Source organism: Arvicanthis niloticus, chromosome 23, assembly GCF_011762505.2.
Source record: "Arvicanthis niloticus isolate mArvNil1 chromosome 23, mArvNil1.pat.X, whole genome shotgun sequence".
NCBI classification, from domain to species: Eukaryota; Metazoa; Chordata; class Mammalia; order Rodentia; family Muridae; genus Arvicanthis; species Arvicanthis niloticus.
Window position 1 is genome coordinate 17,205,274 of NC_133430.1, and position 14,548 is coordinate 17,219,821.

Sequence of the window (14,548 nt, forward strand, 5' to 3'; positions counted from 1 at the left end):
AGGTCCTCTGAAATAGCAGCAAGTGCTCTTCATTGCAGAAGCCCTCGACCCCTTTTGTTACCCTAATTTCCACACTTCTTGGAACCTTGCCAGTACACTAGGGGGGCTACAGTCTATTAACAGGCTTCCCAGCCAAGCAGAACTGTAATGCCACATGCCATCAGCAGATGTCGCAGCCCTACTATGTAACAAAGCCACGCTGCAAAAATTACTAGCCACAGGGCAGCCATTGAGTACCTGATGTGTTCTCGCTAAGCGTGTGACAGGGGCCTCGGGTTAACACTGCCACACCACAGTGAGGATTTAACTCCCCAGTCATATAGCATACATGCAACAACCGCCCAGCTCCGAGAGCGAAGTTAGTGTCAGGAAATGGTGAGAAAGTGGGGCTGCAGGCCTCCTAGCACACAGCCCCGCCAGCAGGGGGCACGGCGTCCATCGCGCTGGGGACCCAGCTTCAAAGCTGCCGCTGCGCACTGCGGCCCGGATTGGCTGTCCGCCACGGTGTGCTATGGTGGATGGAGGGTAGAGCCATAGCAGGGGCGCACACGCGTGGGGTGTGTGTGCACGCCAGCATCCTGAAGGAACTTCTGGAAGGGAGAAGCCGGGGAGTCGGCAGAGCCGATGCACCGGTGCGCAAGCCGGCTGCTTGAGGATAACACCGAGCCTCTTCCTCCCGGGCCCAGGTCTGCGCGCGCAGGCTGCACCTGCCCGCGCACTCGGGCCGCCACGTGCTGTGGCCCCGCCCCGCTCCCGTCCCCGCTCCCCCACGCGCTCCCCGCCCAGTGCGGCTCCGCTCCGCTAGGCTGCGCAGGGCACCGGGCGACCGAGGAGGGACCTCGTCGCCTCTCCCTCCCCCTCCTCGCCCCCACCCTCTCGCTCTCCCCGGGCGGGCGGGGCCGCAGCCGCGCACCGTGGGCTCGCTCCCCGCCTTTGTCTCCCGCGCCCGCCGCCGGCTGCCAGAGCCGCTTTGTGCGGCGCGGCCGCGGCTCAGCATGGACGTGACGGTGTCGCAGCTCGTGGAGCTGTTTCTGCAGAGCCCGCTGGTGACCTGGGTGAGCGCTCGGAGCGGCACCGGGGACCGGGAGGCTCCGTGTCGGGTGGGCGGCTCGCGGCTTCCCACTCGGGAGCGCGCACCTGTTCCCGGCCGCCGTGGGGGCGGGGAAGGGGGGCTTACCCCTCCTGAAGCCCAGAGCCCGGCGGTGGGGACGCCGAAAGGGAACGCGGACCCGCGGGCTGAGCGTGCTGCTTTTCAGTGCATCTGAGACGTGAGGAATTTGTTGAAAAGTCCCTTTTATTTATTTATGTATTTTCCTCGCGCTCTGGGACGCCGGAGAAAAGTAATCAGAAGTTTTCCTCCTGCCCGGCGCGTCTGTTGCCTGGCTCGGGAAGAGCCTGCGAAGAGTACCGCGGTGGTGGGTGACCTCCCTGGCCTGCCTTGTCCCCCCAGCGTCAGACCAACATGCTTTTGCTTCCCCGCAGGTGAAAACTTTTGGCCCGTTTGGAAGCGGCCACCAGGACAACTTGACTCTGTACATGGATTTAGTGGACGGCATCTTTTTGAACCAAATCATGTTGCAAATGTAAGTTGCCTCTTCAGGAAGGAAGGATGCTTTAGGAAACCTAAGATTGTAGTGTGGGTGGCGTCGGATGGCCAGGGAGGGATTCGGTTCAGGTGGGCCGTTGGGCTCCTACCGTATTCGAGTTAAGGAAATTTGCAGTTGACTCATTTGCACATTCAAGGACTTGGTAGTGTGAACCCTGACATCAAAAGTCCCTTTTCTTTTTGGAGGGACACCAAACTGTAAAGAGGGTCTGGTTACAGGAAATGTCCGCTGGGTCTGGAGCATCGCGGTGTGAACTCCAAGTTTCACTGTGGCTTGGGAACTGAGCTTCTGAATCTCCTTCCCAATTGTTGGGCTAGATGCAGTCAGTCATTAAACCTCCTTGTGTCAGTCCTTGGGTTCAGAAGGCACACAAGCAGCCATGCTGCGTTTGGACCGCTTGCTTGGGCTTAAACAGGGTCTCGTAGATGTTACTTGCCTCTGACCACATCCGTTGTGGAGTTCTGCAGAGCCTGTGTCTGTCTGACATCTTACCACCACTTAGGTGTTGGCTCCTATAGTTCTACGTTTAACTTAGAAGCTTCGGGGATCATATTGAAGTGAGTGACAGTGTGAGTCACAGGCACTTGGAACAAAATAAAACTGGATCCGCCTTTACATGTACCCACTCAGCTGGGACTGATGGGGAGGTGTTACACTCAGTAATCCATTAGCTGATGAAACACAGCTCAGATTTGTAGCTGGGGGTGGGGGCGGGTAGGGGTTGGTTTCCCAATTAGATGATTCCATTTGTTTTTATAGGACATTTGATTCAAGGTGGTGGAAACCGTGTCTGTCTGTCTGTCTTTCTGTCTTTCTTTTCTTCCAATCTCACTGGTCTTCAGCGTTTGACCAGATTCTAAAGAGACGTTTGCTGTTGGCTTTGGCTGGGCTTCTCAAAGGACTGATGAGAATGAGTTTTTCTGAGGCTGCCTCTAAGGAGGCTTGGGCTCTGGCCACGCTCCTGCCACCCAGTTCTATCAGGTCCCAACGGCTGGGTTCCATTGGTGTAAGGACCATCCAGCCTATTCCTGTAAAGCTTGAGACTGTTTAATTAAAAAACACAGCAGTGTCCTCCAGTCTCCCACTTAGCTACACACAGGCACCGGGGAGAACAAAAGCCCAGGACCGAGTCTCTTTCTTCCCTGACCTTTGGAATTCCTGAAGCCTTTACCACTTGCCTGTAAATCAGGGAAGCCTGTTGGACTTTCCTGAAAAATGCCAGCTCATCACTTATTTGCACTTGGCCCTGGCTAAATTCTGTCGAAGGGTTGGCTGCTCCCCTCCCCGACAGTTTTCAGACTTAGTTTTCCCTCTGTGATATTTAAGTCTGATCATTCTGGAAGAAGGACCTGGTAGGTGTGCAGCAGTCCTGGGACAGCCACAGAGACAGTAAGTGGCTTTCCTGTACCAGGAAACAGAGGCAGGAGTGGGCACAGGACCTGCCAATCATAATTTTCTGCTTCTAGGGAATCATAACTTGGTGCCAGGTAACAGGCATCAGAATGCCTTTGCTTCCGGAAGTGGGTGGGGCTTGACTTCCATGCAGGCTGTGGAATGACTCCCTGGAATGCATTTTCCCCAACTCCGGGGTGTGACTTACTATGCACACATTTCACTCCTTGTAAAAGTAACCTCGATAAGATACAAATAGGGGCTCCTGTAGTTTTCTGGTATTTACCTGTAGTGTCCAGAGTCCTGGGTTCCATACCTGCCACCTCAAAAGGTGGGTAACTAAAAAAACCTTGGATGATATGTGGTGGTGCACAACTTTATTCCCAACACTTGAAAGGTGCAGGGTCAGGAGATCAAGGACGGTCTCAGCTACATAGCAAGTTCAAGGCCAGTCTGGGCTATATGAGACCTAAAGAAAAAATAAAAAATAAAAAAGAACCCTGACCTAGTGTTGAGCATTCTAAGTGGTCAGATTAGGCTTGAACCTGAGGTCATCTTGCCACAAGCATTGTGACACTGGGCTCTTGCTGGTGCCTCAGTTTCCTCATCTTAAAAGTGGGAGGTAGCTGGGTGGTGGTGGCGCACGCCTTTAATCCCAGCACTTGGGAGGCAGAGGCAGGCCTGGTCTACAGAGTGAGTTCCAGGACAGCCTGTTCTACACAGAGAAACCCTGTCTCGGAAAAACAAAAACAAACAAACAAACAAAAGTGGGAGGTAAAGTTTGCCCTAAAGAAATGGTCCTGGAGATTAAGTGAGATGATTTGACTTGCTAGCACCTTGCTTAGCACTGGATAGGAATGGGTGTTGGGGGCAGTCACATACACAGGGTGCTGGGGCACCTTGCTTAGCACTGGATAGGAATGGGTGTTGGGGGCAGTCACATACACAGGGTGCCGGGGCACCTTGCTTAGTACTGATAGGAATGGGTGTTGGGGGCAGTCACATACACAGGGTGCTGGGGCACCTTGCTTAGTACTGGATAGGAATGGGTGTTGGGGGCAGTCACATACACAGGGTGCTGGGGCACCTTGCTTAGCACTGGATAGGAATGGGTGTTGGGGGCAGTCACATACACAGGGTGCTGGGGCACCTTGCTTAGTACTGGATAGGAATGGGTGTTGGGGGCAGTCACATACACAGGGTGCTGGGGCACCTTGCTTAGCACTGGATAGGAATGGGTGTTGGGGTCAGTCACATACACAGGGTGCTGGGTTTCTTCAGTCTACTTAAAAAAAAAAAAGTGTGCGTGTGCTTGTGAAGTCAGAGGGCAGCTTGCAGGAGTTGGTTCTCTCCTTCCTCTGTGGTTCCTGGAGGTTGAACTCAGATTTAGTGGCAAGCGCCTTGACTTGCTGTGCCAGCTTACCCATCCCTCTGCAGTCTGCCTACTTCCCTGTGTTCCCGGTGAAGTATGGGCTGAGTCTAAAGTCTAGGCCAACACTTGATTTTCCTTCAGCTGGGCCTTAGTCTCCCTTTCTGCCCAGTGGAGCAATGTTAGCCTGAGGATAAGGTGAATGATAGCGGGTGTTACCTTCTTCCTGGGCTGGGTGGGTGCCTGGAGACTGCTGCTGGGCTATTTTTGATCAGTTTTCTCCTGGGCTATTTTTGATCAGTTTTCTCCAGGTGGGAGGCTGTGGCCTTTGGATATGGCAGAGCAGGGTGGCTGACTGAGTTGGGGTAGGGCTGAGATAAGAGGCTGTTACCTAATACTTCAGAGCCTTCTGAAGGCTGGTGGTGGTCACATGACTGCACCTGACCATTGTCTATGGCAACCCGAGAAGGCTGGGTAGTAGTCTCTTGGCCCTGGCCTCTGCTGACATCAGGCTCACCTGGAAGCAGGGAAGCCCTGGTGGGCTCAGCTTTCAAGGGAGGCCCAGGGCTAGGATTCCCGAATGAGAGAGTCTGCTGAGTGGTCTGGATCACTGGCTCTTTTCTTCCTGTCCGTGAGGACTGGAAGGAAGCTTTGCTTGCTTCAGGCAGGGATCGTTTCCACCACTCACTGTTTCTGCTACACTGGGCAGATGGCCCTACTCTGAAGCCTCGGTTTCCTGATCTGTGATAAGGGGGTAGAGTTTTGTAGATGAGCGGAGGACTAAGCAAGATGGTGCGCTTTAATGTCTGGTGTCGTTAGTGTAGTCTGAGTGGAGGCAGGGCTGGGTCATGTGTGTCTGTATAATCATGGTGGTGTGCATCTTCTCCTGAGAGGAGCTTCTGGATCAGGGGCCCTGTCTACTGACTTGTGCCCCTGTTAGGCAAGAGGCAAATTCCCCTCAGCCTGTGGCTTATTCAGACTCTTATGACCCAGCAGCCGATGTGGGGCATTGAATGGTTAGCTTTGCCTTCCTTAAGCAGTGCTAAAACTTTTGGTTTATTTCCTAACAAGCGCTCTTTACCCTGAGAGACTTATTAACTGAGGAAATACTAATGATCACGATAATTAGTCTAATTAGTCATAAACTAAACTAATGTCAGGGTTCTTTTCTAGTGTTCTTCAATTAGCTGTCTCTTTCCATGCCTGGGGAGAACGAAAGCAGATATGGCTTGCACATCTCAGGCCCTGGGTATGTGCCGACCCTTTGCCAATGGGTATCTGTCCATGGTGCATATTGATATTGTGGGTACCTGATACTCCTGAAGTGGCCCCTCTGCTGCACTCTGATGCAATCTAGAGGCAGCAGGTGTGGCTGCATTAGTAAGATGGTTGCCTAGTATTCTCAAAGCCCTGGGTTCAGTCCCTGGCATTGTACATAGCGAGTGTAGTGGTCCACCCTTGGAATCCTGGTAAGAAACAGAGGCAGGAAGGTCAGAAGCTCAAGGTCGTCCTCGGTTATTTAGTAAGTTTGAGGCAGCCTGGGCTACATAAAACTCTGTCTCAAAGAAAGAAAAGAAACCCTGGATTAAAACAAAGGTGAAACAGTTGGGTGTCCTAACACTGCGATCTCAGTCATTTATTTTAAAGGCTGAGGTATGAGGAGCGTTGTGAGTTGAAGGCCAGCTGGGCCACATAATGAGAATCTCAGAAGTGAAAAGGAGAAAGAGAAAGAGAAAAGGTTGGGGTTGTAGCCCGGAGGTGAGTGCTTGACAAGCATCTGCAGCCCGGGTTCCTTCCCTCCTTCCCCAAAACAAGAATGGCAGATCAGGAAAGCCTACTGCTTCCTTCAGATCCATGTGTTAAGCTTTGGTCCTGTGAAACTGCTGCTCTGCCCGCAGCTGGTCCCTTAATGTCACCCCTTACTTGGTCATGCTAGGAAGGCTTCTGTGGCTAACCGCCTTTACAGTTGAAATGCAGCATGCTGCCTCTTTGCTGTGTTAATTCCGAGAGTGTTCCTGGCCTTTATCTCCTTGGTAACAAAGGACCCTAGAAGAAACAAGTAAATACGGTCTCAACCGACTCCATCATGCAGTGGGGACAGTGTTGTCACCTGAGGTGTCTGTGTGAGATGGCTGTGAAGTCAGCGGCTGTAGGAAGAAGGTTCAGATGCTTAGGGCACTGTGTGGAGCCTCTAGAGTATATGTCAAATATTTACTCAAAGGTTGACCGTTAAACAGCTTGCGTCACAAAAGAGCCTTGTGCTTCCGGTGGCATTTGAAATGTTTCAAGGTGTGGGTCTTTTCCTTCTCTTTCTCCATCTTCTGTTAATGTGGCCTCCAGTGAGCCAAAGAGCCCCGAGATTTATTTCTGTGGCTCCCCATCATCTCCGAGTAGGCTCTGTGCCTTCATCATCACAGGGCCTTTGATAGATGAAACCAGGAAGAGGGGCTTTGAGTTCCCTGCCTTTATTCTTGGTGGTGCCTTGGGAGCGGGTGGAAGGGAGGCCTTTGCTATGAAAGGCAGAGCCCCTCTCTCCACTTTGCTCTGCTTGGCAGCCGTTTCCCACACTGAGGATTTGGGGGAACCGTCCTGCATGTAGATGAGCCGCGCTGTCCTCGGCTTGAACTGACGTCTAGTTCCTTTACGTGATTTCTCCTGAGGTTGGAAAATGATGCTTGGGGCTTTCCTACACTCGGCTTCTCTTATGCAGTGTGACGGTACACCAGTCATATCCTAGACCTGGACATCAGCTTGTCAAGACACTGTTGCATCCCTGGAGTGTAGATCATGAGCAGGACCCACCTAATTTCCAGATGGCAGGGAGACCTGTACTGAGCAGAACATGATTCTGAAGGTCATAAAACATGCCAGGGTTCCTGTTTTGTATTTTCCTTTCTTTCCTTTTATAAAAAAAGATTTATTTGTTTATTTTATGTATTTGCGTGTTTTGTCTACCTGTATGCTTGCACACCAGGAAAAGGGTATCTCACTGGATGGCAGTTGCAGACGGTTCTGACTGCCATGTGGGTGCTGAGGAGGGAACCCAGGACCCTCAGCAAAGTAGCTGGTGCTCTTAGCTGCTGAGCCAAGGGAATAACAAGGCTCATGAACATTGGCCCTCTGCTGGGGAAGGTCACAGAGTGAATGCCCTGGGGTGTGACTTTTACTGTTTCTTACTCTAGAGACCCCAGGCCCAGCAATCAGCGTATCAACAAGCACGTCAACAATGATGTCAACCTGCGCATCCAAAACCTGAGTATCCTGGTGAGAAACATCAAGACCTACTACCAGGTGAGGCTGCTTTGCTGGCCCTCCTATAGGTCTGTGATGGGGCCTCTGGAGTGGGTTTCTACATGTGTGCACAGAGGTCCCTCAAGTGGGTGTACAGAGGGCCCTTGAGTGAGTTCCCATGTGTTTGCAGTGAGGCCCCTTGAGTGGGTTGCCACAAGAAGCCAGAGTAAGTGGTAGCTGGCCCTTGGTGCCTTTGTGTTAGCCCTCTGTGAGGTGTCAGTTCAGAGCGGGAGGGGCCTGCATTGTTGATTGGTTCCTTCTGAATGCCATAAGGGCTGGAGGCCCTTGGTTCACAGCCTGTTCTCTGTGTTTTACTGGGGGACTCTCTGGAAGACGGGCATGACCCGTGCCTCTGGCTTAGTGGCTCTTGTGCAAAAGCCACTCAAGAGCAGAGGGAGAGAAGGAGCCACAAGAAGGCTTCAGGGGCCAAGAATGGAAGCATTGTGTTCCTAGGCCAGCAGGAGTCTGGGTTTAAGGAGTGAAGGAGCCACTTTACACTTCTCGACGTGTTTGAGCAGATGTGCGGTGGGTCAGCATTGCTGACACTCGAGAGTGTTGGTGAGCTCTGGGGCCTTTCAGATGTGGTGTGCTCCCTGCTGACCTGATTCTCCCCTCTGCCTCGGATGCTGCCTTGAGTCAGCTGCGAGACTACTGGCTGTGACTTGGGCCTGCACTGGCCCTGTCTAGCACCGTGGATGTTTCAGGACCCCTTGCCTTCTCTTGCAGTCTGGATTTGAGATGGGTTGGGAGAGGGAAGAAGTGAGTAGTGTCTTGGGTATTCTGTCATGGTTACGTCTGTCCTCCCATCAGGGGGGGTACAAGTGTTGAGTTTGATCCCCACATTCCATGTTTTAAAAAATCCAGACATGGCTGCAGGCACTTGTAATCCCAGAACCGGGGCATCGGAGATGGGAGGATTCTTAGACTCACTGGCAGCCAGCCTAGTCTAATTGGTGAGCCTTAGGTCCCAGATTGAGACCCTGACTCAAGTCTATGGCCACAAGAGGAACAACACCTGAGGTTGACCTTTGGCCCCAAAATGTACACACACGTGACTATTCGGAGCATGGTTGTGGCTCCATGAGATTCAAGTTTAGCTTCCAGAAACTCTAACAGTCCCATCTCTGTAGTTGCAGGTGTTTAAGGAAGGAGCCGGGGTGCAAGGAGATAGCCATGGTGGGGAGACGCCTGACAGCCCTAGGAGACAGTTCATTCTCTGAGCTAAGGGGAGCTACACGTGGGGCTGGGTGTGCTGTGAGCTGGGGCATTTCAGCCAGTGCCTCTTTTTGTCAGCTGGTCAGGGCTAGCGGTGCACCCTGTGAACTTGGCATCTGTGGTGAGAAGCCTGGGGGGCTGGCTAACAGCAGACTCCTATCTGCAGGTGCCATCTGTAACAGGCAGGTACTCTCCGCCTTGTACCAGAGGAAACAGGTGGTGCCAAGCATTCAAGAGGCTAGACCCCTACCCAGTCTATGGAGCCAGGCAGTGGTAGCGTGCACCTTCAATCCCAGCACTTGGGAGACAGAGGCAGTCGGATCTCTGAGTTTGAGGTCAGCCTGGTCTATAGAGTGAGTCCCAGGACAGCCAGGGCTACACAGAGAAACCCTGTCTCGGGGGAGAAACAAACAAACCCCAAAACAGAAGAAAACAAAACATACAGAGTGGAGCAGTACAGTTACTGGGAAGATGGCCTAGGTCTCAAAGCTGATGCTAGTCACCTTTCACTGCAGTGTAGGTCCTTGAAAACACTGTGTACCCAAAGGCCCAGTGGGTCCCCCGCTGCCAGTGATTAGCAGCTGTGAGGGACCAGGTCTGAGCTGGAGACAGTGTGCCACTGAGAGGTGTTTGCTGCTGAGTTCCAAATGGGAAACTGTCTCACAAAGGAGGAACGGGGTGACTGAGAAGGGCATGGGGTGGGAAGGGGACCTTTGTGTTCCTGTCACCTTCCACTTTCTTAGCTCTTTGAGAGTGGGGATGGCACTGGTCACTGTCTAGCTCCAGGTAAACAAAGAGTACATAAGCACTTGCTGGGAGTTACCTTCCCTGTCCCCTCATCTTGCCAGTTTGCAAGGAGCTGGCACCATGTGTGCAGTAGTGGCTGGCACATTACCTCTGCACAGCATTCTGCCTATACTTTCTGATTTATGGGGAACAGAAATTCAGTTCTTACGTTAGAAGAACACTTGGCCTGTAGAAACAGCTTGAAAAACAAGGGCCATGAGGGCAGGCAGCACTCAGCCCTCCTCTGGGCCTATCTCAGTTAGTGTTTCCTGCCTGTTGTTGGGTGAATGGGTTTTGTTATGGGCATGCCATAAGTATAACTGTACATCCCGCCCTTGTCCCTTCATAATGTAGCACTGTAGCTTATTTTTGAGGGTATTCAATGGGCAATTTTCCCAAGGAACCAGTGCCCAGCTTCCCTGTTGGAAAGTAGCCCAGAGAATGGGATGAAATGACCCGCATGCCATTCCCGGCCAGGCTCAGTGGAGTATGCGTGTGAGCTCACGTGTTAGAGGGGCAGCAACAGTGGGGTGGAGAGCTTGGGCCAGCTTGGGCCAGCTTGGGCTGTACATCGAGTTTGAGGACAGCATAGGTCGCACAGTGAAGACTGTCTTACAAAACCAGCCAAGAATGCTGCTTCCTTTGGAGGTGGCCAGGAGGGAGAGGGGTCACCCCAGTGGTGGGTATGTTATTTACATGTATGGGTGTTTTGCCTGCATGTATGACTAGGCATCACATGTGTGCCTGGTACCGCAGAGGCCAGAAGGGAAGGTATAGAGCGTTGTGAGTTGTTATTTGGGTGCTGGGAATCAAACTGGGGTTCTTTGTAAGAGTGCTCCTAATGGCTGTGCTGTCTCTGCAGCCCCCAGGCTCTGTGCTCTTGAAGGGCTGCCCTCAACCACGCTAGGCAGTGGTACTGACAGAGCTACATTTCCAGTCACGCGAATTTGTGTGACCCTTAACCTCTATAAGAGGTAGATGCCGAGCCTGTCAGCCCTTTGTCAGATAAGCACGTGACAGGTTTGGCAAATGGGAAGGTGTCTTGAAAAAGTGAACGGTTTGAAGCACGAAATACTTTTTCATGCGTACCACTGTACCTGTGGGTCAGAGGACAACTTGTGAGAGCCAGTTCTCTTCCTCCGACCATGCGGGAACTTGGCCACAAGGCCATCTTGCTGGCTGGAATGAAATACTTTGTCAAGAGTAGGACCAGAGTCAGACAGGGCAGTCAGTACACGCCTATAACCTCAGCACTTGAGATGGAGTCAGGGAGGGCAAACCTGGGACCATCCTTGGCTACATAGACAGTTCAGGGATAGCCTGGGCTATATGAGACTTGGTCTTAAAAAAATGGCAAAAAATGAATAGAAGGCAGTAGACACTCTGCATCGGTGATGGCTGCAGCGTGCTAATCTCAGCTCTGTGTTGTGTGCCTCAGAGAGTGCCAAGCCGTGTTTCCTTAGCCTGTGTGTGTGTGTGTGTGTGGGGGGGGGGTGCTGGGGCTGGAGGGTGGGTAGAGAAATTCAGGCACACACAGAGCTTGCTTCATGAATAACACATTACATTGGCTTTGCAGAGAAATTACCTTCCCACTGCTGACTTGAAAGACTGAAGCATGTGCTTGTCCTCTTGATTGGCTCTTTTGCATCTACAGCCGAGGAATTTAAAGATAATGTTTTTGACTGGGAAATGTTTCCTTTCTCCAGGTTAGGAAATGTGAGAGGAATTTAGTTCATCTGTCATCCCCACCTGGAGTTCCCCCCACCCCTCAACATTTTGGTCCTTAATTTCCTATGCCTCTAGGCAACCTATTTGTTCTTTTTGTCATTTAAGGTGGGCTTAGTGTTTTCCCTTGCATTTAAACATTCATGTGTTTGAATATCCGCGTCTGTGTGATGTTTTATTTGGCTCTGCTGACGTTGACACTTCCCATATCCCTGGTTTTGAGTTATGAACAATACCACCTTGAACATATATGGTACATAGATGTTCAGTAAATAACTTTTTTTTTTCTTCATTTCCTCAGGGTAAATTCCTGGCAGGGGGTTGTTGGGTCAAAGGGTGTGAATGTTTTATAGGGGGGGGCCGTTTGCTCCTTAGTGCTACAGCTGCCCTGTTTATAGACCTGTCCTTTTTCCTGGTGAATTGCTGTTTTGTGCCTTGCCCAGCCGTAGTGGCTGCCGCCCTATTTGAAGCCACAGCATATTCTATGAACACTGGAGATGTCTGTGTCCTTACCCCAGCCCAAAGCTCTGGGGGGTATGTTTGTGTGCTTCCTCACTTTGTAAAAGCTGGTGCCTCTCAAATGTCAGGGTGGACTCCCTCTCTCATGTGGAGCCCACTGAAGGCAGTTTGGGGATGGTAAAGGAGGGGAGAGACCATAGGGTCCAAAGCAGCAAGGATTGGCTCTGTCCCTTGTGGTCAGTTGGAGCCTTTGTTTATTCGTGGGATTCGGTGTGAATGCTGGCAGTTAGCTTAAAGCTCAGAGCATCTGGGGAAATGAGTGGAGGACAGCCGGCTGAACGGCCCCTCCTTTCCTCTTCCTGCCCCCTGTTCCCTCACGGGTGTATGCAGAGTGATGAAATGCAAGACAGGAAGCCCTGGTGGCCCAGAGGTGGGTGTGGCTGGATTCGGATGCGGGTGGAGGGGTGGGGACATACCCATTCTTTACTGTGTGTGTTTCTCATGATTCTGAAGGCTGTTGTCTATATCTGAGATACTTTGGGAGGAAGATCAGGTCAAACTGTGATTGCAGCTTGTCACAGGACATGGTAGTGTCTCTGAATACAGGTCCAGGAAAAGATGAAGACCCTGACCGACATCTATCTCAAGCACTTAGCTTGCACCTGTGTCTTAAGGGAGCCAACTAGTGGAGGGGTATCCTGGGAGGCACCTGAAAGATGGATCTGAAGCAGACTGGAGACTATAGATTTGGGACAGGGGTGAGGGTGGGGCCTCTGGAGATGGGGCACTTGGGGTGTGAACATGAACCTTATTCTACTGGATTTTGGATCTTACGTATTTTTTGTTTTACTAGAGATCAAAGCTAAGACCTTGTGGTAGGCAAGCATTCTATATCTGAGTTGTGCCTGCGCTCGTTCTGTCTGTCTGTCTGTCTGTCTGTCTCTCTCTCTCTCTCCTCTCTCTCTCTCAGAACTCCTGAAAGTGAAAGGCTGTAGCTTTTTTTTTTTTCCTGCTCTTTTTTTTTTTTTTTCAAGACAGGGTTTCTCTGTGTAGCCCTGGCTGTCCTGGAACTCACTCTGTAGACCAGGCTGGCCTCGAACTCAGAAATCTGCCTGCCTCTGCCTCCCAAGTTTTTTTTTTCTCCTTTTTATTTTAGAAAGGAAAATAACTTAGCTGAAACTCTGGCACCTCTGTGGAGACTGAATGATGTGTTGGCCCTTGCAGGGAGCAGAGTTGGGAGCTGGTCATATGGCCTACATCTGACCAAGGTCAGAAAACAAGGTGATATGGGGGACTTGGTGGTAGTAGACGCACCAGCCTGAGGAGAAGAGAAGGTCTCTGATTGTCACCTGGAGTCTGTGGTTACACATAACATGAGGAGCCAGTGTGGAGAGCAGATCAGCTTGGGTTTGGGATGAGTCTGGCACCTGGGGTTCGCAGAGCAGTCCTGCCTGGAATCACCGGGTACTGTGAGTGATTCCACAGTCACGTGTCAGCTTTACAGGTAGTGTAGCCTTCCAGGTGGTAGTAAGCCCAGGATCAGGTTGTGAGAGCTCCCTAATGTGAAGACAGGGAACCCCAAGGTTCAGCAGAAGCCAAAGGAGAGGAGTGGTCAGCAGAGAGCAGAATCACTAGGGACTGAGCCAGCCCACACTCAGCCTGTGGACTTCCTCAGCTGTGGGCTTGCAGCGATGGTCTGCAGGGAGCTGCTCCCCCTCAGCCTTGTGGGCACGGGAACTACTGCTGGAGGCCATAGCACTCAGGGCCACTGCAGTCTCTTTTCTACGTTTGACTCCCAGGTATGGTGTTTTCTCTCCCCAGCCTGCCAGTCCCTATGTTGTTGGCTAGGGGTGGAGGTCATGAAGCCCAGGCCCTGGTGACTTGCCACATTCTCAGACCTCTGGGGAGGCAGGATAGGTTGTCACCTGCTTCTCTTCTCTCTCCCCTTAGCTCCTCCCTTTTCCCTCACCTTTGTTATCACCTCAGATATCAGAAGGCTTATTGAATACCATCAGGAATGTTGGGGTGGAGCCTAAAGAGGAATCAAAAGGCTGAGACAGCAAGGGGAGGGAGCTTAGTCTTGGGACCAAAGCTTGGCTGTCCTGTTCATTATAGCCACATCCTCAAGAGGAAGAAGTTACTGGCCCCATTTTACAGATTAAGAAACTGAGACTTAGGAGGAAACTTCGGCCCCAGGAAGCATGTTTTCCTTAGTTGTTGGCTGCCTAGAGAAACTTCTTTCTCAAAGCCAAGCTTCTGGAGTCTGTGGGTCATGACTTGCTCTGGGTAGATCAGCGTAGGTGCACCTGGATGCTAAGCTGGGGGCTGAGCTAAGCTGGCAGCCGAGCATAGTGGATCAGATTGGGGTATTGTTTCTCAGAATGTCCTGAAAGGACTGCCCCTGTTTTTGTGTCAGCCGGGAGCCTCAGAAGTAGGGACTGGTTTGCTTGAGACACTTCTGAAACCAGTATTTCCGGGGTTGGGCAGAGGGAGCAGCAGCTGGCTCAGTCTCTCACCCACAGAGCAGCAGGAAGTCAAGATGCAGGGCTAATTGCTGCTGGTGGGAGGGGTGAAAGGTGGGTCTGAGGTAATTAGCAGAGTTGGGATTCTGCCAGGGGCTTTGGAGGCTTATGTTAGAGCTCACTCGCTTGAATGAACATGAGCACGTGTGTGTTAGTATGAGTGAGTATGCTCGTGTCTGTCT

General features: G+C 51.7%; 1 protein-coding gene across 1 annotated transcript in view; it reads left to right on the plus strand.

The window, feature by feature from the left end:
* The first annotated feature begins 887 nt into the window (after positions 1-887).
* Ccdc88c (coiled-coil and HOOK domain protein 88C) overlaps positions 888-14,548 on the plus strand; it is a 118,187-nt gene continuing 104,526 nt past the window's right edge. The window contains exons 1-3 of the mRNA XM_076921398.1: positions 888-1,055; positions 1,483-1,583; positions 7,551-7,659. Of these exons, the coding sequence (XP_076777513.1) occupies positions 996-1,055; positions 1,483-1,583; positions 7,551-7,659 (270 nt within the window). The 5' untranslated portion in view covers positions 888-995. The remainder of the gene's footprint in view (positions 1,056-1,482; positions 1,584-7,550; positions 7,660-14,548) is intronic.